The 25,241-nt window shown below is 51.1% G+C and overlaps 1 protein-coding gene across 3 annotated transcripts in view; it reads left to right on the top strand.

Annotated features, from left to right (window-relative positions):
• Positions 1–25,241, top strand: part of Tspan9 (tetraspanin 9) — a 185,983-nt gene that overhangs the window by 96,185 nt on the left and 64,557 nt on the right. For 2 of the 3 annotated variants that reach the window (XM_055609440.1, XM_055609442.1), the window contains one exon: positions 12,391–12,470. In XM_055609440.1, coding sequence (XP_055465415.1) covers positions 12,408–12,470 — 63 coding nt within the window. In that variant the 5' untranslated portion in view covers positions 12,391–12,407. Of the gene's footprint in view, positions 1–11,588; positions 12,471–25,241 lie in introns of those variants that run through there. The other variant, XM_055609439.1, reaches the window with a different exon arrangement.

Below are 25,241 nucleotides of genomic sequence, written 5' to 3'. Positions count from 1 at the left end.
AGTTGGGACAGGGGACACCTGTGCAAGGTTCCAGTGGCAGGACCAAGGCATCTGGAGTCTCTGCTGGGCAGCAATAACCTGGAGGCCTCCTCACCCTAGCTGCCTCCTCCAAGAAAATCAAGATGGTGGTACCTAAGGGAAACTACTTCCAGGCCTGTCTGCCTTCATTCAGTCATGCAGGAACATGTACAGAACACTCCCTTGGCGTGTACGGCTCTGTTCTTGGCCGTGGAAATATGGCAATGAATGAGACAGACACAAATCCCCGCCCTTCTGAAGGTCGTTTCTAGTGGGTGGCGACATAAACAATCTACATAGTAAAAACGTAAGTTCCGTTGTGTTTTGGGAATACATGGAATGGAGAAAGCAGAATAAGGTTAGAGTATGCTGGGGAGGTCCTGGAGAAGGAGACATCTGAATGAAGGTTAAGCAGGCAGGGGAGTTGGCCGTGTGGAGATCTGAGGAAAGAATGCTCAGGCAGAGTGCACACCTAGAGTGAAGGCTCTGAAGTAAGAGAACAAAATGGGTGCTGTGGCCAGTGGGATGGGGTTAGGAGGAAGAGAGAGATTGGTTGATTCTTGTAAGAACTTCATCTTTTATTCTGGGAGCAGTGGGAAGTGTTGGGGTTTGGCACAGAGCACTGACTTTCTGGGACAGGATCGCTGCAGTTGTCTTTCTGGGGCTGGTAGGTCTCTGTGAGGTCTCTTTCCCCAGTAGATGGAGAAAGCCCCCTCTCCTCCTTAGGCCCCAAGCCCCAGCCACTGAGACCTTCAGTCTGGGAGGAGGGCTCTGGATGGGGTTGGGCTTCTTCTCCCTGCCTTTGAGTTTCTTTTAGAGGGAGAGAGTGGGTTCGTTCCAGTGGTTTGCTGGAGTCTACTTAGAATACCAATTGAGAGCTTGACAATAATCAGAGAATTTGCCAGCTGGTGTTAAACGATGGGTTGTTTGCAATCGGCCGTGGTGGCCATTGGTAAGCATGGTGAATCGGGCCTTTCCCCATGGGCTGGTTGGTAAGTACTTAGTGGTCTATTGCTGGTCTATTATCCCTACCTACTCTGCTGTACTGTGGTTTTGGAGGACAGGGCCTGTCTTTGCTTTCATCTGGCAAAGTGTCTGTGTTCATGGTCTGTGAAGTGTGAAAGGGCATAGGGAGCACTGGATGGAGATGATGAACTTGGTGCTCAGGGAAAACATCTGTACATTTCCCAGGATAGACAGGCCGTGTCCCAGGAGGTTGCAGCGGATGTGGAAATTTTGTGATTGTCCTGGCTTGGTAATCCTGGTGGAGGATTGCTTTTTCTCACCCTGGCTTCTTTCTTTTCCTTTGTTCCTCTGGGTATGTGCAGGATGGGTATGAAGCATGCCTCAGTCTGGGCCAGCCTTGTACACAAAAGCAGAGCCCAGCACTCATCTCCGATAAAGCTGCTGGGTCTGTTTTAGAAGTCAGGAGACGTAGATTCCACCGAGCTCTCTGAACTCATTTCTCATTTAGAACTTGGAACACATTCCCTGCTTATCTTTCAGGGGTCTGGTGTGAGGATCAGATATGATCAGAAGTATGAAAGTCCCTTACAAAGAACCGGTCCCAAGAAGCATTGCTTTTGCTTATGCCATCTCTGCATTGGAACTCCCCCTCCTCTGTCTTCCTCCTGCTAGGATGTTGTGCAAGCCCCCGCCCAAGCCGCTTTTCTTTGTAAGCCTTCTTCTTCTCTGCAAAGGACCCTTCAGCACTCACAGTTTGCCCATTCCCCTGTCCACTTGTTTTGTTCTTCCAAAGATACAGACGGAACAGGGACGTTCCCTGGTGACACCATAATGGCGAACCCAGGGTGGGCAGTGTGTGGATGCTGAGGAACCAACTCTTCAGTGACCTGTTAACTCATGTCATCTCCTTTGTTTCTGACAAACTCCTGTGACATGTGTCAGTCAGCCAGTGTGTGAGTGTGAATGGGTGGTTCTGGAGGACAGTGCTTTATACTAGATAAAGAAATTCCCCGGATTGTGTGTCCCTCATTATCACACCTGCTCCATTTTATGAATGAGGAAATAGAAGTGTGCTGGCCCATCCATCTGTTTGTCCGTCCATCCATCCATCCCATGCCCTGAGCTCAGAGGACTGATACTCTCCTGTCTGGGTAGCCCGGACTGGAACCAGGGCCCTGATTCTTCTGTCTGGCCCTCAGTCTCAGTGTGCCTGCTTCAGGCTCATCTCTCTAGGAGGCATGGAGGGTGGGGGCAAGGTAGTCCATGCCCTTGCAGAAAGATGGCTAGGTCAAAGCTTTAGTCCTGTGCAGGCCTGGGTACTAGGAGGAGAGAGGTGGCTTCTCAATGCCTGACCCTGCTGGGTCCAGCCAACCGTGGGTGTGGTTGGCATCTCCTCTGGCAATAGTAGGGGAGGAGCAGGTACTCAGTGGTGCCTGGTCTGGCTAGGCTATTAGAAGCATCTCTTGAGGCCGGAGCTTGAGGGATAAGTAATACATGGCCACCTGGACACACGGAGGCTCACAGAGTCCAGGATGGACATTTAAGCTCTGTTATAGTTCTAGAGATGGCCGAATCTGGAGGGTGACTATAGATGGATGGCTTTCAGAGGGGAGGACAGATGGTGGGGATCCATTGAGGTAAAGACACAGCCAGGCAGAGGATAGCTCAGACATGTGTGATGACTCTGCTCTGGGACAATAATGAGCAGCATACAGTAGGATAAATAAGGAGGAGATTGGGAGCAGGGAGGGATTCCAGGCAGGAGCTGGCAGCTGGAGGGCAGTAACAGGGAGGGGCCTTGTGGCAGGGGCTGTGTGCTGCGTGCCTCTGCCTTCAGGGTGATGTGTGTACAGAACTTGCATTCTGGGCAAGTGCTGAGGAAGTGTGGCATAGTGGGTCATGGTTGGGTACACATCCAGTTGGATTGGGTAACAACAGGGATACATTTCTGTTGACTCGATTCAGAACTTTGGAAAGACTTTCTAAAACTGCTGGAGGTTTGGTAGCCCAGGAGGCTGAGAAAAGGGTGTGGCTTATGATCATTTCCACCTCAAGTTTCTTGACACAAGGAAAGATGTTTGGGGGTGGGTGCTTTCAGGATGACCTTCTAGCTGGAGGCAACTTTGGTGTCTTAAACCAGAGAAAAAAAACCCCAGATGACAGCTCCTGCTTATGCCTTGTTTCATACAGTGACCCTGGGGGTTCTGAGACCCTAAAGTGACTTGTACACTGTGAAATTTGTGAGTCGTCAGACATTGAGCAGGGAGACCTACCCTTGTGAACACTGGTACTCTGTGAGTGGAGCTGAAACTCACATGGCTACCTTTGATGGGTTCTGAGCTGGGTGGACATGCCATCTTTTTAACTGTAGAGCACTGCTAAGTGTCTTTTCTGCTCTGTCTCCCCCAGGTGAGCCCATCACCAGCCCCATAGCCTCCAGGCACAGTGGAGGGAGACAGGAGAGAGTAGCTCCCAAAGTCAGCAGAAGGGTCTCCGGTCTAAGGCCAGGTTGCTGGCAGGCTGGATGCTGGGTCAGAGAGCACCGTCCTGGCTGGCAAATCTGTGTCCTCCATGGAGTGGTTTAGGAATATTAGATTTGCTGGGTCAGTACATTTCCACTGGTGCCTGGCAATAAACCTCGGCTTCCTCATACTTGTCTGTGTCGGGCCGTCTGCCTTATCTCATCCTCCCGAAGCCACCTGCCCTCCTCGATAAGTAGTAATAACAGATGCTTTCTTTCTTTTTTCCTCTGCTTCCTGGAACTGAATGGCTCAGGATGGCCATATATGGGGCTGCAGAACCATACGCCTGTTCAGTATAATGCCTCATGAACCCGACCTTTCTAGGGGATCCAGCAGGGAGGTGATTGGCCTGAGGATGAAAGAAGGGCCTGGCTGGGGACTCTCCTGGGAAAATGTCTCTGAGGGCCTGAATGCTTGTGGGGACAAAGAGAATGCTTGCTCTGAGCAGCTTACAGACTCAGAGGGGCAAGCAAGACCAGGTAACATTGTAGCTCATTAACTCTGAAGCCTCTCTGGGGTCACCAAGACACATGACCATGGCCATGCTGTTGCCTACCGGACTGTGGGTTATGAGCAAGTGAAGGTGCCAAGGAAATGAGATTACAGTAAGGAAGCAAGGAGGAGGAGGAGGAGGAGGAGGAGGAGGAGGAGGAGGAGGAGGAGAAGAAGAGTGTCATTGGCCGGGACTGTAGTCCAGGAAGTATGGGATGAAGCGGAAGACTGGAGGAGAGGGGATATGCAGATTCTTGCTGCCTTCCTGCGCTCATGTGCTCCAATCTCACCTTCCTTCCAGGTCCATTCTTGTTCTGTTTAGTCTCAGCCAGCATGTGGAGGCCACCTCTCTGCTCCATGCCCACGTTACCCAGCAGTTCTCCTCCCTGGATGCTCTTCTGCCTGCCTATCCCTTATCTTCTTCCCAGTTGCAAGCGGTGGCATTAGAGTTCAAAGATCCATAGAGAATCCACCGGTCCGGCATCCATGCATTTTAGCTGAGGAATGGGGGTCAGCAGTGAACCAGCACCCTGAGTCTGTCAGCACTGACTGAGCAGGGGAGAGCTCCCACAAGCCCTCCCCTACTCATGGCCTCCTTTATGCTTTTGTGAATTTGTTTCATCACTTAATTCCGGGCTGGTCTGTGGGTCAGTCATAGTCCTGGCTGTGCAACAGGGAGAAAGATCAGTCTCTGCTGCTCTGGGCATTATGATCCAATGGGAGAGACTCAGCCAGGAAATTGTCACTTGGAGAAACACATACTTTCAAACTGTGATGAATACTATGGGAGAAACAGGCAAATTGTGCTCTGAGAGTATAATGGAGGGGAGGGAGCTTAGCAGCCATAGGTAGGGGAAAGCCAGGGGGAAAAAATACTTTTTTTGAAGGATTCTAAGAGTTACTGAGGAAGAGTGGAGTCGAGTTGTGTATCATGAAGGGCAGTCAAGCACAGGGACCAGCATGGGCAGGAGCCCTGAAGAGAGAACAGACTGTGGAGTGTTCGTTGGAGCCTGAGCAGTAGGAGACAGTGGCCAAGAATGGGCTGGAGAGGTAGGCAGGGTCCATTGGGCTGGACTTTTAAGGCTTTTTTAAAAACTTGGAGACAAGGTCTCATGCAGCCCAGACTGCCTCAAACACTGTATGTAGCCAAGGCTGGCTTTGAACTTCTGATCTTTTTGTCCCCATCTCCCGAGTTCTGGGATTACAAGTGTGTACCACCATGCCTGGCCCTGTTTTTTTTTTTTTTTTTTTTTTTTAACCTGTTTATTTATTCACTCTACATCCTGATTTCAACCCCCCTCCTCTCCTTCCAAACCCACCCCTCACACACCCCCTTCTTCCATTCTCCCTTCTCCTCCTCAGAGAAAGAGGAGGTCCCCCACGGGTACCAGCTTGCCCTGGCACATTAAGTCATTTCAGGACTAGGCACATCCTCTCCCACTGAAGCCAGACATGCATGCCTGGCTCTTAAAAGCTGTTTTTTTGGAAATGGGATTATCCTAAAGTAGCAAACATGTTTACATATGTGTGTGTCTGCACACACGAGCACACAATGAGGATGTAAGTAGATGAGACACCTGCAGGGGTTAAAGCAGAGAGGCTTTGGTAGGATGGTGTGCCTGGAGCTGGGCCCTGGAGGTTGCTGGGGGTGGTGAGGTCGCATGGGCCAGGCAGTGTCTGTAGCATCCCAGGAGCTGGAGAGAGAGACTGTGGTAGGATTTAGGAATGGGAGGGAGCAGGTGACATATGGAGTCTAGGATGAGGGTGGGAGTTCAGGATTAGACAATGTGCTAGACATCCAGGCCATTTATCAAACAGGGAAGAGTTGGGTAAGTCGGCCTCTGTGGAGAATGTGAATGCCAAGATACCTGTGATAGCCACATGGGGAGCATGGGCAGGAGGAGTATTATAAATGTACCTGGGACTCAGAAGTCAAGTGAGAGCCAAGCGAGCGCTGGTGTCATCAGCTGTCGGGGGTGGGGGCTGGGGAGAAGCTGATGTTCTCAGTCTTAGAAACAAGGTCAAGTGACATTGTGTGCTGGTGGTGGGGAGTCTGTTCTGTTCAGCCCTGCCTTAACGAGACAGGGATGGGGACTCTGTTTACTATAATAATTACTGTTGATTGTGATCGTGGTGCCACAGTGTGCTGGGCATTTTTCTGTGGCCCAGACTCTGTGCTGTATGCATGGCAATTATGTTCATTGCCCCGGATGTCTGATTTTATCCCAGCTTAGAAAAGTATGCATTATCATCCCATTTTACAGCTGGAGAAGTTGAGACACAGGGCAGCTAGCTTATTCAGATCTACCAAGGCCCAAAGCCCCTGTTTCCTGTACTTGGAATGGACCTGTGGATGGAAACAATTAAGCCTTCTCCATTCTCATTCACAGAACCTGTCCAGGTGACTAAAGATGTCTGGCGTGAGCTGGTTTCAGGGGGTGAGGTTGGATTTGTGACAGTCCCTGTAACTGTGGCTCTGCATGGTCAGAAGCCATATTTTAGGACCCCTGGCTAGGTCAGGAGTGAGCTGGTCCATAGCTGTGGTCCTGTTTCTTAGGCGCTGAGGTGACCGAGCTGCCCAGAGGTACCAGTACTTGCCTTGACCCGCATGCTTCCCTGTCATGGAGTGCTTATGTACACTGAAGGGTCTCTGAATCATGATTCAGAGACCAGGCTTCTGGTTCGCAGCCAGGCTTCTGGCACACACTGACCACAGGCCAGAAGTGGCTTTGCTCTTGAGTTTTGAAGCCTGGCACTTAACACTGTGACATTCACCTGAGTTCCTGGGACTGAGTTGCAGGCAGAGGTGTCCCTGTCCACCCTGCCCTGGGAGCCCCTCTGCCAGGCTCCATACACTCAGCACAGGCAGGCGGGGGTGGGGTGGGGTGGCCAGGGGCAGTCTTGTCATGTCTTGCTCTTGTCTCTCTTTATTTTCCTAAACTCCTGTGTCTGGACTCATCTTCCAGAATGGCTCTGTAGACCCCTAGGCTAACTTGTTGCTTGTTTACCCAGCCATTCAAGGACATGGTATGTATTAGGGTGATGGCTGTGGGCACCTCAGTTAACATCATGATATTTACACAATCGCTTTCCTGGACTGCCTCATCAGAGCCTGATGTCCTGAGGTGGCCTCCCTTCCAGGAACAACTCCATAGATTTTGGCTTGGGTCCCATCCTTTGGTGAATGGACTTGGAGCACAACTGTTTAGATTGGGCATGATAGCCTCCCTGTTTTCTAAGTAGCTACCATGTGGTAGTCATTGTAGACAGGCCCTAGAGGCTTGCGTGTGTGCGTGTGTGTGTGTGTGCACTCAAGTGCAGGAGCGCGTGCACCAGAGGAGGGGGAGCAGGGGCAGGGAGGGAGGACCAGGATGTAACTGATGTTGTCTTTTTGAAGCTCAGAGACCAGAGCAGAGGCAGGTGAATCATTACAGTGTGAGCAAAACTGAGAGGGAAAGAGCAGCCGCTCTCTAGAAGAGGTGGCCCGCCCCGTTTGTAATATGTCCTGAACAATTAATTCATCTCTTCTTAGAACTATGAGCCCTCCCACTGAGACAAACCTTAGTTTTCCTCATTAATTTTAGGAACCGCACACAAACACACAAAAAGCAGATGAAAAAAGTATCTTTAGATTCTCCTACTCTTCTTCCTTCCCTCCCCCCCGACTCCCTCCTTTTCTCCCTGTGTAGCCCAAGATGGCCTAGAACTCACACTTAGCCGGGCTAACTGAAGTAGTGTGTGCCCAGCTTCATTTAGCTCCCCACTTTCCACCTCTTCATTGTTATTGCCATCCTCCATTCTGAATCCATATTCCAGCTGTTTTGTTTCCTTAGCAAAGAGGAATCGCTAGGGAGCAGTCACCCATTCCTGAGGAGTTTGCTTAGCAATTAAACCATCCCTCCTGTGGCCAGAGTTTGGAGTTTAGAACCTGGGGCAAGTAACTTCTCTTTGCAGTGGTTGCCAGCACCTTGTTCTCCCCTGAACTGTGGTTTCATGGCTAAGGCTTAGGGCTGTGAGATGCTGCAACATGCTGTCACATACAGGAGTGACAGCTCAGGTCCAGAAGGTGTCTAGGCTGGTGAGGGTGGAGCCCTGTCTCACCTGGTGCCTGGTAAATTCTGTAGAGGCACAGAGCACTTGGCATTTCCTGGGAAGCCCTGTCTCCTGGCTGCCAGAGATGTGGAATGCCGCTTTCTCACATTTACTTTTCGTGCTCCTCTTTGAGAATTCTGTACTTGCCTTTTCTTTTTCCCTTTAAAAATAAATTAAAAAAAAAAAAGTCATGGGGGAGAGGCAGAGCAGTCTGCATTGTTTGCACGCAGCCAGCCTGAGAGCCCCTCAAAGGCAGCTAGTGCCTCCAAGCTCTTCTGGACCCGAGAGGGTAGGGGGGATTGAGAGGGACCTGGGAGGGTGGCTTCTCACACACCAGATCTAAGGAGCTGCAGCAGCCTCCCCTGCTAGCCTTTTCTTCTCCCCGCTGCCAGGCTCAGCTTCCTACTGCCCATGGGCCTGGCTGCCTGGGAAGTTGCAGAATATAGCTGCTACTTTCACGTGCCCCACAAGTGGCTTGCAAAGTGGCTCCTCCTGTCCACGCCAAGGCCTGTCCCCTCGCTGCTTTCTGAGTGGACCACACTCAAGCCCTTCTTCCCCACCCACTTAAAAGAGCCCTGGGCCAAGGCAGGGCCACAGAAAAATCCCCACTATGCCTGCCACATGGGCTCTGCATTGCTCTGTTAGACTTCCCTGGGTACTAGTGGAGTCAGGGTAGAAGGCTGGCTTCCACAGCCAAATCGTGGGCTCCAGGGGCCCTTGGGTCGGACCATTCATCCTGGAATCCATGATCAGGAACCTGCTCACAGTGACCCATGTATCACTAGTGGGCGGTTTCCTCCAGGGAGTAGAGGGCAGGGGATGGGTGTGTTTGGACTCTGTCTGCCTTTCTTTAAGGATGTGCTCCGTCTCACTGCTTTCTTTTGCACTCTCCTCTCTCCATTCTTTGTCACAGATCTCGGGCCTTTGCTGATTACCTGTGCAGTCCAGAGCACTACCTCAGCTCTTTTCCTCCCTGTTCCCCCTAATTCAGTATCCCTCTGCCTAATGACCCATCCACCCCCAAAATCAGGACAAGCCATCTCAGGCCCCCTGTTGTACTTTTTCCGTTCGACTGGAAGACTGCCAAAGGCGCAGCAAGTGTTTAAAGGCCAAGAGAGGGTGGCACAAGGGCTCAGAAAGCTCGCCCAAGCCCATCACTTCCTTTTCTGTACAACGGAATGGTTACCACACCTATGTGTGGTAGGGTCAGCCTGGGGGTTATAAGGACTGATGAATTGCATTTGTTCGTGGTCCCATAGTGACTCAGCTGGGTGTCATAGTAAGGCCTCACTGCAGCTTTGACAAGTGTGACCCGGAGCGAGCAGAGCTGTGTGGCACTGGACAGCCTTCTAACCTTGCCTACCCGTTGTCACCTGGCTTTCTGGTCCCAAGACCTGGAGTTATACATTCATTTCTAATCAGACACAAGGGCTGGAGAGATGGCTCAGTGGTTAAGAGCACTGACTGCTCTTCCAGAGGTCCTGAGTTCAATTCCCAGCAACTACATGATGGCTCACAACCATCTATAAGGAATCTGTGCATGAAAAACAGACCGTTCATATCCATAAAATAAATAAGTAAATCTAATCAGACACAATGATGGGACAGCCCAGGGACTGTCTGTATAAGTGTGAGCTAGGGAGAAGAGATGGCAAAAGTTAACAAGGTATGGGGTTCACTTCACACACAATACGGCTGAGTGTTCCTGAGCTCCACACTGATAGAGGAGGGACGGTGGCCAGGTAGGCACGAACTGCCAGGGGAGAGCACGGGACTCCAGTCCAGTGATGGACGCTATAGAAGTATGCTATAAAGAAGAACCGGTAATGGTGCCTCCTGGGGCAGTCAAGTGGGTGTGAAGAGGACAGGAGGCATTAGCTGTTTTGATCAGACTGCTTGGTGGTCCCCACAGGAGCCAGCTAGAGATCTGCCCTTTTTCCTCAGACAACACCCCAGGACCATCATGCCCAGCAGGAGAGCTGCTTGCTGCTGGTGCCCGTCCACACAGAGCTTCGCCGCTGCTGGGCTCTCCCCTGGGTTCAGAAGGGGCCTAGGAGAGTGGACACAGTGCAGTGTCTGTAAAGAAGCTACACTCTGGGTCTCAGAGTTAGCACCTCCGGTGGTGGGGGGTGGGGCGCAAGTGAAAGTGAAGTCCCATTAATTGGAATCACTGTCCCCCTCGCTGCACAGCCATGGCCAGCTATGTCCGTCTGTGCCTCCTTGGTAATGAGTAACTTCCTATCCTAACTAGATTTTTTTGTGCTGCCCACAGAGGTAGCAGTAGCAATCCTTTGTTTCCTCAGGGGCTCCCCCTTGGGGCTCAGGATAGAGGTTGAGGGTTCCAGGGTAGACACCTCCACCCGACGGAAGTTCACCTAGCCGTCCCTGTGGAGTGCGTTCCAGAGGCTGAGCCCCTTGTTAGGTTCTGCGAGCCTGGGAGCCTGCTAAAACTTAGCTCCCGCACTGGGGATTCAGCTGCACAAAGGAGAGACTTGGTCTCTGTCTCCCCCCTCCCTCCCCACTCCCAAGTCTTATCATTTGCAAACCTCGGTGGCCCCAGGTCAGCAATGCAGACTTCCGCACAAGCCCGGGGGAGGCTGTCTTCATTGCAGTGCTTCACGGGAGGATCAAGGGCTGTTTTGGATGTCCCCCTGGCAAACCCATTCCTTCTGTCTTTTCTCTGACCTCGGCTCCAAGAGGACCTGGCTTGTGACCACGAGCACAAGCTACCTTGCTCTACTGCTGGCATAAGCCGTGCCCCACTTGAGCCACCGGCCCCTTGCAGCCCGCGGTCCCACTCGGGAACGCGGAGGCTGGGGCTCGAGCAGCTGCAGGAGTCTTTCGGAGCCGCGCGTGCGTGCGTGCGTGTGCGAGTGGAGGGGGCAGGGAGGGCGGCGCGCCCCGCGGAGGCCTGGGGGCGCTTTCCTACACCTTGCGTCTCTGCTGCGGTCTCTCTACCAATGCGCAGTAGCCGTTCTCACGTGTGTAAAAGCATGGTGTGTGTGTGTGTGTGTGTGTGTGTGTGTGTGTGTGTGTGTGTGTGGTGTGGGCGTGTGTAAAGGTACTGTTTGAGACCATGTGCCCCAGGCTAGTGTTCGTAGGGGGCGGAGGCCAGCCTAGTAGAAGCTGCGTTTCTTTCCCTTCCAGCCTTTCTCCCCACAGCTATCCTCTGGCTTCCTTGGAACCTCCAGCCGTCCCCTTCTACATATCGCCTTGCTGGGGCAAAAGAGACCAGCGCTTTACCATGGAGGTGCTAGTTCATTCCCAGCCACTGAGCCCTTGACATTTAGAAGGGCCCTGGGCACACTGGTTTAGGCACACAGCAGACCGCTAATCCTATTAAAGATATTGTGTCATTGGGGAGGGGGGCAGCTCCCCCACCGGAGCCAGGCAGGCCTGGAGCCCATTGGTCGGATGCAAAGCAGGGGGCGGGGCCCAGAGCCCGGGGAAGGGGCTCCGGGCGATTTCAGAGTCGAGAGTCAGGGCTGGGATTTCGCAGGGCAAGCCCAGCGATTGCAGCTGCGGCGTATCCCGAGGATCTGCCCGTGGTGCACCCGGGCGGCCCCGAGCCGGCAGCGGCTCCGCAAAGTCGCGGGGCGAGGGAGGCCGGGCTCCCGCAAAGTGGTGGGGCTCCGGGCTGGGTCTGGGCTGGAAGAGGCGTGCCTGCGGAGCCTGGATCCCGGCGCCCTTCGGCCTCGAGTGCAGCGTCCGGTCGGCTGTGCTGCCGCCCGGGAAAGAGCAGTCAAATTGCAGCCTCCCCAAAGAAGCCTAGTTACGCAGGCGAGCCGGCTCCCAAAGCGTGCTTAGAGCGGTGCCGCAGAGCCTCCCGGGCCAGCGGGCTAGGGTTGGGAGCGGGGCGCCGTCCCAGAGGCAGCGAAGCCCCGGCGCAGGGTTGCTCCGCGAGTGCTCTCGGGTGCAGAGAGGGGGCGTGAGAGGCTCCACCAGCCCGCCGCCTCAGAACCCGTGCCCGACTAGGGTGCCCCCTCTGTCCCACTCTGGGAGCGATGCCCCCCGCCCCTCGTGCCCCCCGGGAACGACGCGAGCATGGAGAAGTCGAGTAGCGAGGATTCTTCGATCCACCGGAGTCCATCTTTGGACAGCAAGGACTCGGACTTTGCCAAGCCGTCCACCTCTGGCCGCCCGTTCGGCCGCGGCTTCACGGCTGGCGCCTTCTACGGCACCGCGGGTTCGCGGGGTCAGAGCCGCACGGAGGCCGGCGTTAAGACTGACAAGTACAATGCACCCAAAGGCAGCAAGTACGTGGTGTTTTACCTGGACCTGTCCTTTGTGTTCCTCCTAGAATTTAAGAAGTGCAACATGGCCAGGGGCTGCCTCTGCTGCTTGAAGTACATGATGTTCCTCTTCAATTTGATATTCTGGGTAAGTCCTTACCGTTGAGTCTTCAACTGCTCCCTGTCCTTGCTTCCCACACTGTGAATACCCTATTCCTTCTATTCGTTGCTGTATCGTTCCCAACGGTAAGTGCTTAAAAAAAAAAAAATCACATCCCTCCTTTGGCATCTTTCTCTTCCCTTTTCCCTCTCATCCATGGCTGAATGTAGGCTCTAACTTGTCCGTCTTCCAGGAGAGAGACATGCTCTGCTCCTGGGAGGCTGGCAAAGTTTGCCACCGCCTCCTTCCCCACCAGGGAAAGCCACGCTGAAGTACCTGCTCCCGGGAACGTGCATCAGTGGGGGTGGGCCAGACTCTGAGCAGCTGTGCCCGGCGTTGGTGGGAGACACAGGGAAGATGGTTTCTGAGTTTCTTCTATTGCTTCTGAGTGCAGAACGGTGTGCAGTGTTGTGGGAGTGGGATAGGGGTGTGGAGGTCACAGAATCCTGCGCCCTTAGGTGGCTCCCAGGAAAAGGAGGAGGCAATGATGGGGGGGTCTGGCTGCTGCTTTTGAGGGATTGCGGCGGACTGGGCAGCCAGCAGGCTGGCCACACTTTTCCAGGCTCCCGGATGAAAAGGGACAAAGGCAGACAGGCAGTGATGCCCTCTGTCCTCGATGAGAGATGATTTTTTTATTTTTATTTTTTTTTTTTTAAAGAGAAACTGTCTGCAGGTAGGCTGGCTTGGAAATAGCCCGTCTCATGTGGTAACACTGGTGACTGTGCGTGCACAAAAAGTACTAGTTACACAGACTGGTTGAAAACTTCTTGCATTCTTTTCGGGCTCTTCCACCCTTACTACCGCCTCTGCCTTTCTTCACCAGAGCTCAGACTCCTCAGCACAGATGTTTGGCTCATCCCCAGGCTCTGTCCTGACCACCGGTTGGAGGCCGTCATCTGCCATGCTCGGTTCAGGAGGAGCCTGGGGACAGGAGAAAGACATCCCCAGCGAGGTTGGGTAGCGGTGGTGTGCATCTTCCGTGGAGTGAGTGACCTACTTTAAGAAAAACTTGTGTGTGTATGTGTGTGCGCAGGGGGTAACTTTCCCGGAGAAGCTCTGGCCTTCGAAGGAAGAAGCGTGAGTCTTATCTGCCTTCCATGCCTCGTTAGATTCTTGTGTGACCTTGAGTGACTCACTGTGCCCCCTAAGACTGGGGCATCTTCTCTAGTCCAGGCTGTTAGGAGGTCTTCTTCATGGTCCTTACTGCCTTAGCTATGTGCTACCCTGGGGCTCAAGGAGACAACCGGGCGCATCAGTTTCTTTTCCTCAGAGACTGGTCTGAGATGAGGTGGGTTCCTCTAGATATTTCCATAGTCAGGGGTGGGGGGTGGCAGGGAGGGCTGGGGGGGGGGTCTGGGAGGGTGGGGGGAGGGGCCCTGTGATGATCAGTGTCACCTGTCACATGGTTGGGGTTTTAGGAAAGCTGGGGCGGATACTCTGATTCTCTTTCTGGTGATGGGAACCATTGGAATGTTAAGAATGACCCTGCCACCGTCTTGTGGGCCGGTGCCTTCTGCTCTTTCCATTCCTTTGCCAGTGTCTGTGTGAGCCAAGTGCTGGTGTGTGTTTCCCTGGTGTCTGAGGTCTACATGAATATGCTGTCATTTTCGTTGTTGACTGCAACCTTCTCTCTCCTCTCTCATAGTTTCAGCCTACCTTTTCGGCCTGCCCCACTGCACATACATTAATTATATGAAGACCCTGTGGGCGTAGATGTTTAGTGCCTTTTGACCAGTGACTCCCACTCAGCAGCCCAGGCTCCTGGCCACCCTCACCTCGCCGCCTGCTGGCCACAGTTGGTATAACTGCTTGTGATGCCTTCAGAATGATTCTAGCTTAGTTTGGGGCAGGACACCTCCTTGCAGGCCAGGCTCTGTGTCATGAACATTGCAGCGACCCGTAATACCTCTGTAAACAACCAAATGAAGTGAATCTCATGAGTGAATCGCAGCATGGTTTTATGTGGCTGCGATTCCCCAAGTCCCAAGTAATGGGGAAGAGAAGTTAGGTATCAAAGCTGCCAATAGAAAAGGTTCTTCTAGCACCTTAAGCCGTTGTGTGAGCAGTGATTCTGTCTTCTCTACAGGCACGGTGGCAGTTCCCATCTCAGCAGTCTGTTGATGTGCCTGCCCTTTCTAGAGTGTAGTTAGGAGTTAGAGATCTTACTGCCTGGCCTTCTAATTACTTAGTATTTTCAGAATTCCTATGGCAAACCACAAGCTAGGGTGACTTGAGTTTCAAAGACACATTTTTTTTTTTTTTTTTTAATGCTACTACCAGATGAGATGCTGAAATAGGATGTAGATTTTAGGAAAGATGGGGAATCTGGCATAAGAGGAACGGGACGGTTGCCTATGCTTTTGCCAGTGCTCTCTGGGAATTGGAGGGATCTGGGATGGTGGGTCACAAGGTTGTACTCCGGTGAGGACTTCCTCCAGGCAGGTGCTTCTCAGCTCAGTGTAGGGATGGAGAAGAGGGTGATAAATGAGAACAGACAGCATGGTGGGTGGATGTGCGTGGTCTCGGGGTGGGGGCTCTGCTGCTGCTCTCAGGCACACCGAGTTGGGGAACACAGAAGGAAAGGAAGACAGTGGCAGGAGGGTCAGACTCAGTCTGCTGAGATCAGGAGTTAGAGCTGTGTAGCCATCTTGCTTTAGCGTCGTGGCCTAGAGAGGCTTTTTCTGGGGACTAGAGTTGAACTTGACTCTACAGTCAGCAGGGAGTTTCTCGTGGTTCCAGAGCTTATCAGGTAGTCCCCCAGGCACAGTGCCACGCCCCCTATATGGCGGAGCCTCTGAGGGAGTCCTGGTTCAGTGTGGTTCTGGTAGACTTACACTGTAGCCCCCCTTGGCTGACTGCTTCCTCTCCACTGGGTGGAGCTTCAGCGGCGGTACTGGTGAAGTCACCAGGGGTAGGGTGGAGGAGGTGGGGCTGTGCTGTTCACGCTCCTCCGTCTTACTAAGAAAGGGGCAAGTGCCTCCAAGGCTGCTGGGTGCCTGCCTGCTGGTGGGGGTCCAGGTCTGTTCCTGGCATTCTGGCTTCAGCCAGACAGTTCTAGCCTGCTAGGCGGCCCAGTGCACCCTGGGAGCCTGAGGCACCCGGGAGGGCTGCGTTTCTGAGATGGATAGAATAAAGGACATAGATGGAGAGAATAAAGGAGGGGGAGATGAGTGGCCATCCCCTCTTCTTGGACCTTTCACACACACCTCCACCCTGATTCTCAGGACCACAAAGAATTCTGGCTTCTGGATGGACAGGACTCATTTCTGGATCCTGTCAGGGGTGCCTGGGAGAATAGTCCATGTAGAGACTAAATGAATATCCAGGAGGGCTCTTGCTAGTGAGGAAAGGAGTGCCGTACAAAAGCAATCTCCATGTGCTGGGGCCACATGGCCTTCTCTCAAGCCAGCAAATCCAGGTCCCAGCCCAGTTCCTCCCAATCTCAATCCAGTTGCTTTCTGAGATGGAGGAGCCAGGCCAGATGGGTACCCTAATTGCTACTCAGGATAAGTCACTTTTCATGCTTGCCAGCGGAGCTGCCCTATCCCTTTAAGTCATGGCCGGCAGAGCAGTGACACCCTGGTCCCGTTGGAAGCCTATTCCTTGTGGGTCGCTCCTTTTATAAAGGACAATTAGTAGCAGAGGAGACAGTGCAGCTTGTGCCCGCTAGAGCAAGGGAACAGTAGACATGGAACTGCCACAAGCCGAGTGCCAGGTAGGGTTCCTGATTAATCTCCTTGAGCTGGTCAGGCCCCCCTTGTTTGCTCTCTTTGGGTGCAGCTGGCTTGGGCCGGCCTCTTTACTGCCTTAGCCATACATATTCCATACTGGCATGGCCATGCCATATAAGTACTTCTGTGGGCTCTAGTCTAAGATCCAGGCACAGTGAATTAAGGAAAAGCCTATAGTGCTATAGAGAATTTGTGGGGTACCTTCTGGTTTGAGGGATCCTAGAAAGAAGTTCAGGTTGGGACTTGACCTCACCTGATCTTAGAGATCAGGGGAAGCCAGCAGAGCCAGGAGACAGTTAAGGATTTCCTATAGTGCTTGGGAGTGAGGGATGGTTCCCCAGGAGGCTGCCACAAGCAGATCTTTTGGAGGTGGGGTGGGGTCAGGTCTGACTGCTGGGGTCAAGCAGCAAGATGAAGGGCCTGGCAGACACCCTGAGAGACCCCTGGAACGTGGCCGCAAAAGAATGCCAGCCCCGTGTTCATTTCCAAAGCATTAAAAATTAAACTTCCTGGTCTTAATATCTATTTTTAAATCATGTCAGAGCCAGCAATTGCTGCCAATCAAGAGGGACTGGGGAGGAGGAGGGGAGAGAGATAGAAAAAGTCCCAGATGAACTAGAAAGAGCTTCTGGGACCTGCAGTCTTCCCCAGCCTGGCTAGGCCTGGGCCCAGGGCACACAGCAAACAGCAGCCAGCCTCTACCCTCTAACGCTGGCTGCTCCTACCTCATGTGCTTGGCTGCCCTTGGCTGAACTTGGCAGCAAGCTTTCTATGGCTTAGTAGGGTATTGGGTCCCAGTTGGGCCCATTCACTCACTCCACAACTATTTGCTGAATGCCCGCTCCATGCACAGGAGCCTCCAGTTGGTAAGGACAGATCAGTTTTCTCGGGCCAGGAAGTCATGTAATCAGGAGGTCATCTGTCCTGTCCTGTGTGCAGCACTTGAACTCAGGGCTGCCAAGGGTGGGATTTGTGTAGGTGGGGTACTGCCTGCTTCCCCAACTAGGCTGGACAGCTACAGGCCCAGCCCCGGCATCCTGGCTTGACTTGGTCTTTCCTCTCCTTGCCCCCTGCCTTCATGGCTCTACTCGAATTCCCCTTCTGTGAGATGTTCCTTATATCAGGAAGAGAAAGAATTTAAGAAGAGCTCCCGGCTTCCTCCCTTTCTTCTTAGTTTGTAAAATACATTCAGCGAAACAGGTGGGTTTTCTGTTTCTTCTACCAAAAGGACAAATAGATGCCCTGTGACCTGAGTGCACAGCGTGCATTTATTGAGCACTTGTTGTAAGCCATCCTGTTGAGCTGCTCAGAGTTCCATGGAGTCAGACACACATAGGAAGACAGTAGGCACTCAACAGACCTACTTGCCAGGGCAGTATTGTTTAGCAGAGATCAGCTACGGAGACACCAAAGCTGAGCAGGTTGCTCTTGGATCTTGAGGGTTGGATAGGAGCTAGGTGGTCAGGTGAGACTGGGATCCGGGCAAAGGAGAAACTAATAGACTATTCAGTGTGTCTCTTGGTTTTCCTGATGGTGACCACCCTAGCAGACTTGCCATGTCTGCAAGCTGGTGCGGTGGGTAATCTGGCTTTAGAGCCATGCTCTGTTTTCCCTGTCTGTGCTGGTCCCCCTCCCCCGCCACGATGTGCCTGCCTGTTTGGTTCCAGTGAGGAAGCTTTGAAGCCTGGCTAAAACCGTCCGGCAGAGTTAAGTCTTCCAAGCCAGCTTTGTCCCTGCTCACATCTGAAAGCTAATCTGCTGGCAGAAGTGGTGGGGGGCTTGGCGGGGGCCACTGCTGGCAGGAACATTAGAAATGGCATGCCGGACCCATCGGGGGAGATCAGCAGCTGAGGGAAAACACCAGGTCAGAATCAGCCTTCTGGGCCCTGCTCTTTGTCTGGAGAGCTCTAGACTTCAGACGACATCCAGAGTCTCGCTTCTGAGGGGTCTGTTTTCCCCTTAGCAGCCTGTCAGGAGAGCTGGAGAGGTCCTGGGGGAGCAAAGGGGTGCGCATGCTGCTTCAGGCTCGCTCTCCACCACTGGAGCTCTCTACCTCAGGGCTCTGTTTTGGTGGCTTGCGGTGATGGATGTTCTGTCCAAGGAGAAGACAGCCTGGGTTTCTGTCTTCAGGGACCTTTCGTCTTGTAAGAGTAAATTCAGGTTGACCAGGCAGCTTTCCACATAGACAGATTCTATCCCCTCTCTTCTGTGCTCCCATTACCTACTGAGACAGTTTCCAGTGTGTGTGTGAGTGTGTGTGTGTGTGTTTTAGCTACCTATTCCATTGTTTATGTGTGTGTGTGTTAGCTACCCATTTCATTGTGTGTGTGTGTGTTGTTTTTTGTCAGTATGTTAGCTAACCATCCCATTGTGTACATATGTGGCCTGGCAGGATCCTGTGAATGGGGAGCTGTGGTCACTTTCTTGCACACCCCACATGTGAACACAGATGCCGAGGGCTGGGACATTCACCCTTGTGCGGCAGTGTAGGTCATAGCTCTGGAGTCTGGGAAGGGTCTCTCTCTAGGTGGGGATTATTTGGAGCATCTTTGGCCTTAGAGGTATGTGGAGCAAAGGGAAGGGGAGCAGAAATTCCCAGAGAGGGTGGTGTTGGAGGATGAAGCGGGGAGAGGGACAGTACCTAGCCTCAAGGCTTGTAGCCCTAACTGACAATTCTTCGTGGATCTGTGCTCGTCATAGGTTATCCATGGACTCTTCATCATACTCCCCTGGTCCCTGGGGTACTGAGTGAGGTCTGGATCAGGTGAGCCGGCGAGTGGACATGGTGCTGTGGACCATTTGGTGTCCTCAGTGCATGTCAGACCTTGCCGTACTGCTTGGCCTGTGACCTGGCCCCAGACACGGTAGAGGCAGAGGCAGGTGACTCTATGCGTTCAAAGCCAGTCATGGCTACATAGTGAAACCCTGTCTCAAAAAGACAAAAACAAATTAAACATGGAAAAACTCTTTTTGCATATATATGTGGTGTATGAGTGTGTATGTGTATGCATGCATTTGTGCATGCATGTGTGTCTACGAGCGAGAGAGAGAGAGAGAGAGAGAGAGAGAGAGAGAGAGAGAGAGAAAGAGATACTTGACTGTTCTTGAGTGTGGAGGCCAGAGTTGGAGTTCAGGTGTCTTCCTCTGTTGACTAGTTTATTTTTGAGACAGGGTCTTAGCACTCAGCCTGAAGTGTGCTGTCTCGGTTGGGCTGGTGGTACAGCGAGCCCTTGGGATCTGACTGTCTCTGGAGTTACAAGGGTGAGCTACATCATCTGGCCTTTCACCTGGATTTTCAGCATCTGAAGTCAGGGCCTCATGTTTCCACAGCAAGCGTCTTATGTGGCGAGCCATCCCCTGTTCCTTTAAACTTTCAATGAAATGGACAGATAGACTTAATCAGACTGTGTTTTGGTTTCCCACCGGTAACAGAGTATTTGTTTAGCATGCAATAGACTTTGGGATTAATCTTTAGCACCATAAAACAAAACAAAACAAAAAAAGCAAAGCAAAACAAAACACCCAAAATAAAAAATCCAACATGCTTTGTGATCCATTCATGTCTGTAAGTATGCCTCTGTCTTTTCACTTAGCGGTAGTTCATGACATGACTGTTTTGGCGGTGTCTCTCCTCTTTTGTGAGCGTTCCTGCATAAGTCTCTGTAGGAGTTTCTCCAGGCCACAACAGCACAAGCATGCACTGCGGTGGCCAGAGAAGATTGCTGTGAAAGCATTTCAGTGTCAGGCATTTCCATAGACTATACTCGGAGAAGTCCTGTGGATACCTGGCCAGGGGCCTCGCTGCTGTTCTGGCGGCTGTGTGCTTGTGGCACACAGGAAGAGAGTTGTTTCCAGGGTGGGTGCACCCATTGACCTTACTGTGGCGTTCAACTGAAAATGGGCAACGTTCCAGTGTTCTATGTGTGACATGCTGCATTGCAATGACCTTATCCAGCTCTCTGGTGCCCTTAGACAGACACCTTTTCAATGTTAATCAGCCATCCTCTCCTCTTGAGTGGGTGTCCCATTGTGTATTTGGTCTACTTTTCTACAGATTCGTTTGCTTTTTTTTTTTTTTTCTGTTAATTTTTTTTTAATTCTTTTTCTTACTTTTAATTATACTTTATTTACTTTGTATCCCCCCTCTAGTTCCCTCCCTCCTCCCCTCCCAATCTCTCCCTTCTTCCCCCTTCTCCACACACTCCCCTCCCCAAGTCCATTAGTAGGGGAGGGTTTCTTTTTCTTCCTTCTGATCCTAGTCTGTTAGGTCTCATCAGGAGTGGCTGCATTGTCTTCCTCTGTGGCCTGGTTAGGCTGCTCCCCCCTCAGGGGGAGGTGATCAAAGAGCAGGCCAATCAGTTCATGTCAGAAGCAGTCCCTGTTCCCATTACTATGGAACCCACTTGGACACTGAACTGCCATGGGCTACATCTGTGCAGGGGTTCTAGGTTATCTCCATGCATGGTACTTGGTTGGAGTATGAGTCTCTGGAAAGACCCCTGTGTTCAAATTTTCTGGTTCTGTTGCTCTCCTTGTGGAGTTCCTGTCCTCTTCAGATCTTACTATTTCCCTCTTCTGCCCAACAGTTGGCCATAAGTCTCAGCATCTGCTTTGATAGTCTGCAGGGCAGAGCCTTTCAGAGGCCCTCTGTGGCAGGTTCCTAACTTGTTTCCTGTTTTCTTCTTCTTCTGATGTCCATCCTCTTTTCCTTTCAGGATGGGGATTGAGCATTTTAGTCAGGGCCCTCCCTCTTGATTTAGTTTCTTTAGATGTACAGATTTTCGTAGGTTTATCTTATATTATATGTCTATATGAGTGAGTATATACTGTGTATGTCTTTCTGCTTCTGGGACAGCTCACTCAGGCTGATCCTTTCCAGATCCCATCATTTACCTGCAAATTTCATGATTTCCTTATTTTTCATTGCTGAGTAATATTCCATTGTGCAGATGTACCACAATTTCTGTATCCATTCTTCAGTTGAGGGGCATCTGGGTTGTTTCCAGCTTCTGGCTATTACAAATAAAGCTGCTACAAACATGGTTGAGCAAATGTCCTTATTGTGTACTTGAACCTCTTTTGGATATATGCCTAACCCTTTATCTGACAGAGGGCTAATATCCAGTATATATAAAGAACTAAAGAAGCTGAAAAGCAACAAACCAAGTAATCCAATTAAAAAATGGGGGAACAGAGCTAAACAGAGAATTCACAATAGAGGAATATTGAATGGCAGAGAAACACTTAAAGAAAAGCTCAACATCATTAGCCATCAGGGAAATGCAAATCAAAATGACCCTGAGATTTCAAAGTGACAACACATGCTGGAGAGGTTGTGGAGAAAGGGGAACCCTCCTCCACTGCTGGTGGGAATGTAAACTGGTACAACCACTCTGGAAATCAATCTGGTGCTCTCTCAGACAATTAGGAATAGTGCTTTCTCAAGACCCAGAGGAGTTTTTATATGTCTCCAGGTTTTTATTCTTGTATTTAAGTTCTTAATATGTCTGGATTATTATTTGTGCTTGATGTGGGACGGAACTGATTGTTTTTTCCTCCTGATTTTTTAGTCTAGCTTAATTGATTAGATATCTTCCTTCCACAGATGCACACCACCAATGCTTTTATACGTGCTTGGGTCTTTTGTGTTCCCACAACACTAAAAGTCTCCATGGCAAGGCAGACTTATTGATTTTCAAGAGTGTTTGGCCGTTCTTGGCCCTTTTCTTCTGCATAAATTCTGCAATCAGTTTAAATAGTTTTTTTTTTTTAACCTAAAATCAGTCAGTGCCCCTCCTTGCCCCACACTGTTGGCATTTTCATTAGCTGGTCTTTAATTGAATCTGTTTATCAGCTCAGGAGGAATTCCATCTTTGTGTTTATTTGTGAATGTAAATTGTATTCAAGTATTCCAATCCATGAATATTTTATATCTCTTTACACAGTAAGTCATCTTTAATGTCCCATGTTGTTTTGTAATATTTGAAGGTCCTACCCACCATTTGTTAAGGAGAGACTTCTGAACTTTTCTCTCCTTTGCTTGCTCCACGGGGTTTACCTGTGCTGTGTGCATATGGAAGACAGAGAGGACCCACAGCCACCCTTCGGCATGGTGGGATGGATGATGGAGGGTGATGCCAGTCTTTGGTTGGGTATCATATGGGGCATTCCCTGGTCACCTCACCTGCTCCAGTACCTGATGGAAATATGCAAGGCTGTCTTGTTTTGCCTCTGAGGAGATGGAGGCTTGAGGAGGAGAGATTTTTCTCTGGGTCACTAGGCTAATAAATGGTAGAGCTGAGACTCAGTCAGTTGAACCCTAAAGCCCACATTCTTTCTTTGACCTTGTCCTTAAAGTCATCCTGCTGCTGCTCCCTTCTCCAGTCAACTTCCAGTTGTGCTTTTTCTTGGATCTGTGCTGGGCATGGGGTAGCTGGGCACTGGGGACAGTGAGCACACATGCAGTATGATTCAGTTGACAGTTTGCGCTCTCCTTCTCTCAGACACAGCTCTAAGAAGTGGGTTAAAAAAGAACCACCTGTGGTCTTCAGGGGCTCTTTCGGTTTAGTAGGTAGGCAGTTGTATACAGTATAAGCTTCATGGGACACTACGTGCTTCTTTATGAGAGTATTCAAGACCCAAAAGTACTGCTTTTCTGCCTCCCAACAGCACAGCTGCGTGTCACTGTTAGCTCATTACAGTAGGATTTACTATCAAAGCCGGGCTGCTTTTGCTTTTGTATTTTTTATCTCCCCCCACCCCACTAACATCTACTTTCTTGCCTTCTCAAGAGCTTAGATTTATTTGTCCTACAGCTTTCTCTTGCTTGCTCATAGCATGTGCTCAGTACATGTATGTCGGCTCATAGCTGGACAGTGGGCTGTGGAGTAGTGTTAGGCGAGGCACAGGGCGTGCTACAGGTTACACCCTTTAAACAACTCTTCAGACTCAGTGGAGGAGAGAGTCCTGCGGGAGATGGGACACCTCTGGCCTCAAACTGGAATAGCACATGAGCCAACAGGATCCCTGCAGAAGCCCCTTTTGAGTCCCATCCTCCAGAGACTTGCCTGCGTGCTCTCCCCAGCCATATGCAATGTTCCCTCTGCCCCCACCACTTCATTTCCAGAGGTATGGACTCTGGAGGGCAGGTTGCTGAGCCGACTCTCTGGCCTTGAAGTGTGGCTTTGGGGGACCATTGTTTTGGGGGCCTTGAGCATCTTACCTCATGATGATTACTGAGGACATGGAGAGCCTGTTTGCTGTTCTCTACCCCAGTTTCCGTGTTTGTGGGGGATAGAATCAAGTGCAACAGCCAGATCTGTGACTCAGGTCAGGTTAAGAGTCAAGAGTTGACTGTGAGAAACATGTAAAAAAGAAACTTGCCTTTATAGGTGGGGCCAGGCTGAGGACCAGATTCTGTATCTCTCTGGGTCAGAGTCTCAGACTGTATGTGAGAGATACTGCTAGGTCAGCAAAGACCACAAACACAGTTCTGCTCCATCATATGCCAGCCTGACTCATTGTACCCAACCAGTCTCCATGTGGCCTGTCTCCAGGTGGGCCAGAGTAGGTGGTATGTTCTCTGGCTTGCTACTTATCTTCCCTGAGCCCTGTAGTCTCAGAGTAAATGATATATTTGCAGGCAAGACCACTGAGAATGTAAAGATGGGGGCCAGCATGGTGGGGTTCCGAGAGCTCTCATCCAAAGTTCAGGCTGCTGTTTTCTCATCATAGTCTCTGTGGGAGTGGGAGGCTTTTTCAATAAGGCTCTACCCTTTACTATTCTGTAGGCTGTACCCTCATGGCCTAGTCACAGCCAAAGGACCTGCCCTCTTATACTTTCCCATTGCTGTTAGGATTTATTTTTTTTTTTAAGATTTTTTTTTTAAAATTTTACATATGAGTGTTCTATCTGCATGTATACCAGCATGACAGAGAGGGCTGTGAGCCACGATGTGGTTGCTGGGGATTGAACTCGGGACCTCTGGAAGAACAGACAGTGCTCTTAACCTCTGAGCCATCTCTCCAGCCCCCTGGGGTTAGGATTTCAACCCAAGAATTTTGAAAGAGAAACAAAGATTCAATCCAAAGCCTTGTTCCCGTGTGGATATATGTGAATATCTCTATATCTGTTGTATATATACTGGGGTATAAAACAGTTGACACTTTCTCAGTCTGTGTAGATGGGTATATGTAACTTTCCTTACATAAGTGGCATGTTTCTTACAGTTTGCTCCATGAGTGTGTGTGGCTCTTGGGCAGAAGCCTCCATTTTCTAAGCATCTGCTTCTGTAGGGGACTGTAGATGGCCCTTAAAGCACCGTGCTGTCTCCCTAGGAGAACACCCTTGTATTGACACGGTGAAGCAAATCCCAGCAGTGCTGGTCACTATCCAGGGTGGAGTGGAGAACATTTGGCAGATCTTGTTGGTTTTTCTGGCCCAACCTCTTCTGTCTTTGGGACCAGCACCTCATTTTTCTCTGTAGGGATCCTCCTCGGTCTGTGAAAGGATGCAGTAGTTCACAGGTCCAGAAGGAAAGCTGAGTCATAGGCCGTGGTGGGCAGAAGCCAAGGCTATCTGGGTATCGGTGTGTCAGGGTACTCATGCGTTGACCCCTTAGCAGAAGAGGGTCTTGTATGGCCATGTGCTCAGCCTTTGCACATTCCAACAGAGTGCCTTGATTGGTTGGATGAGGCCGTCTACACTAGAGTAAATTCCCCAAAAGAGATTGATGGTGTGGACACCAAGAAAAGGGAGAGGGCAGCAGGCCAGCCAAGCAACAGATGCCAGCTGCAGTGATTTAGCCCTAAATGCACGTGACACTGGGCTGCCAGGCCCTGTTCATCCATGAGATCTGTCCTCTTCATTCTTTTTGAGTGGCTAGGAATAGAGAGGGAGGGAGAGCGATGGCCATTGTCTGTTTTACAGTCTGGGCCTCCCCCATCTGCCCTGCATGGGAGATGGCTCTAGTGTTCTCTCCCAGTTGCGTTTGTTGCTCTAACGGGATGTGCTTGTTGTCTGAGTCCC

This window comes from Psammomys obesus, unplaced genomic scaffold (assembly GCF_907164565.1).
Source record: "Psammomys obesus unplaced genomic scaffold, mPsaObe1.curated_primary_1811, whole genome shotgun sequence".
NCBI lineage: Eukaryota > Metazoa > Chordata > Mammalia > Rodentia > Muridae > Psammomys > Psammomys obesus.
This window is presented reverse-complemented; position numbering and strand designations above follow the sequence as displayed.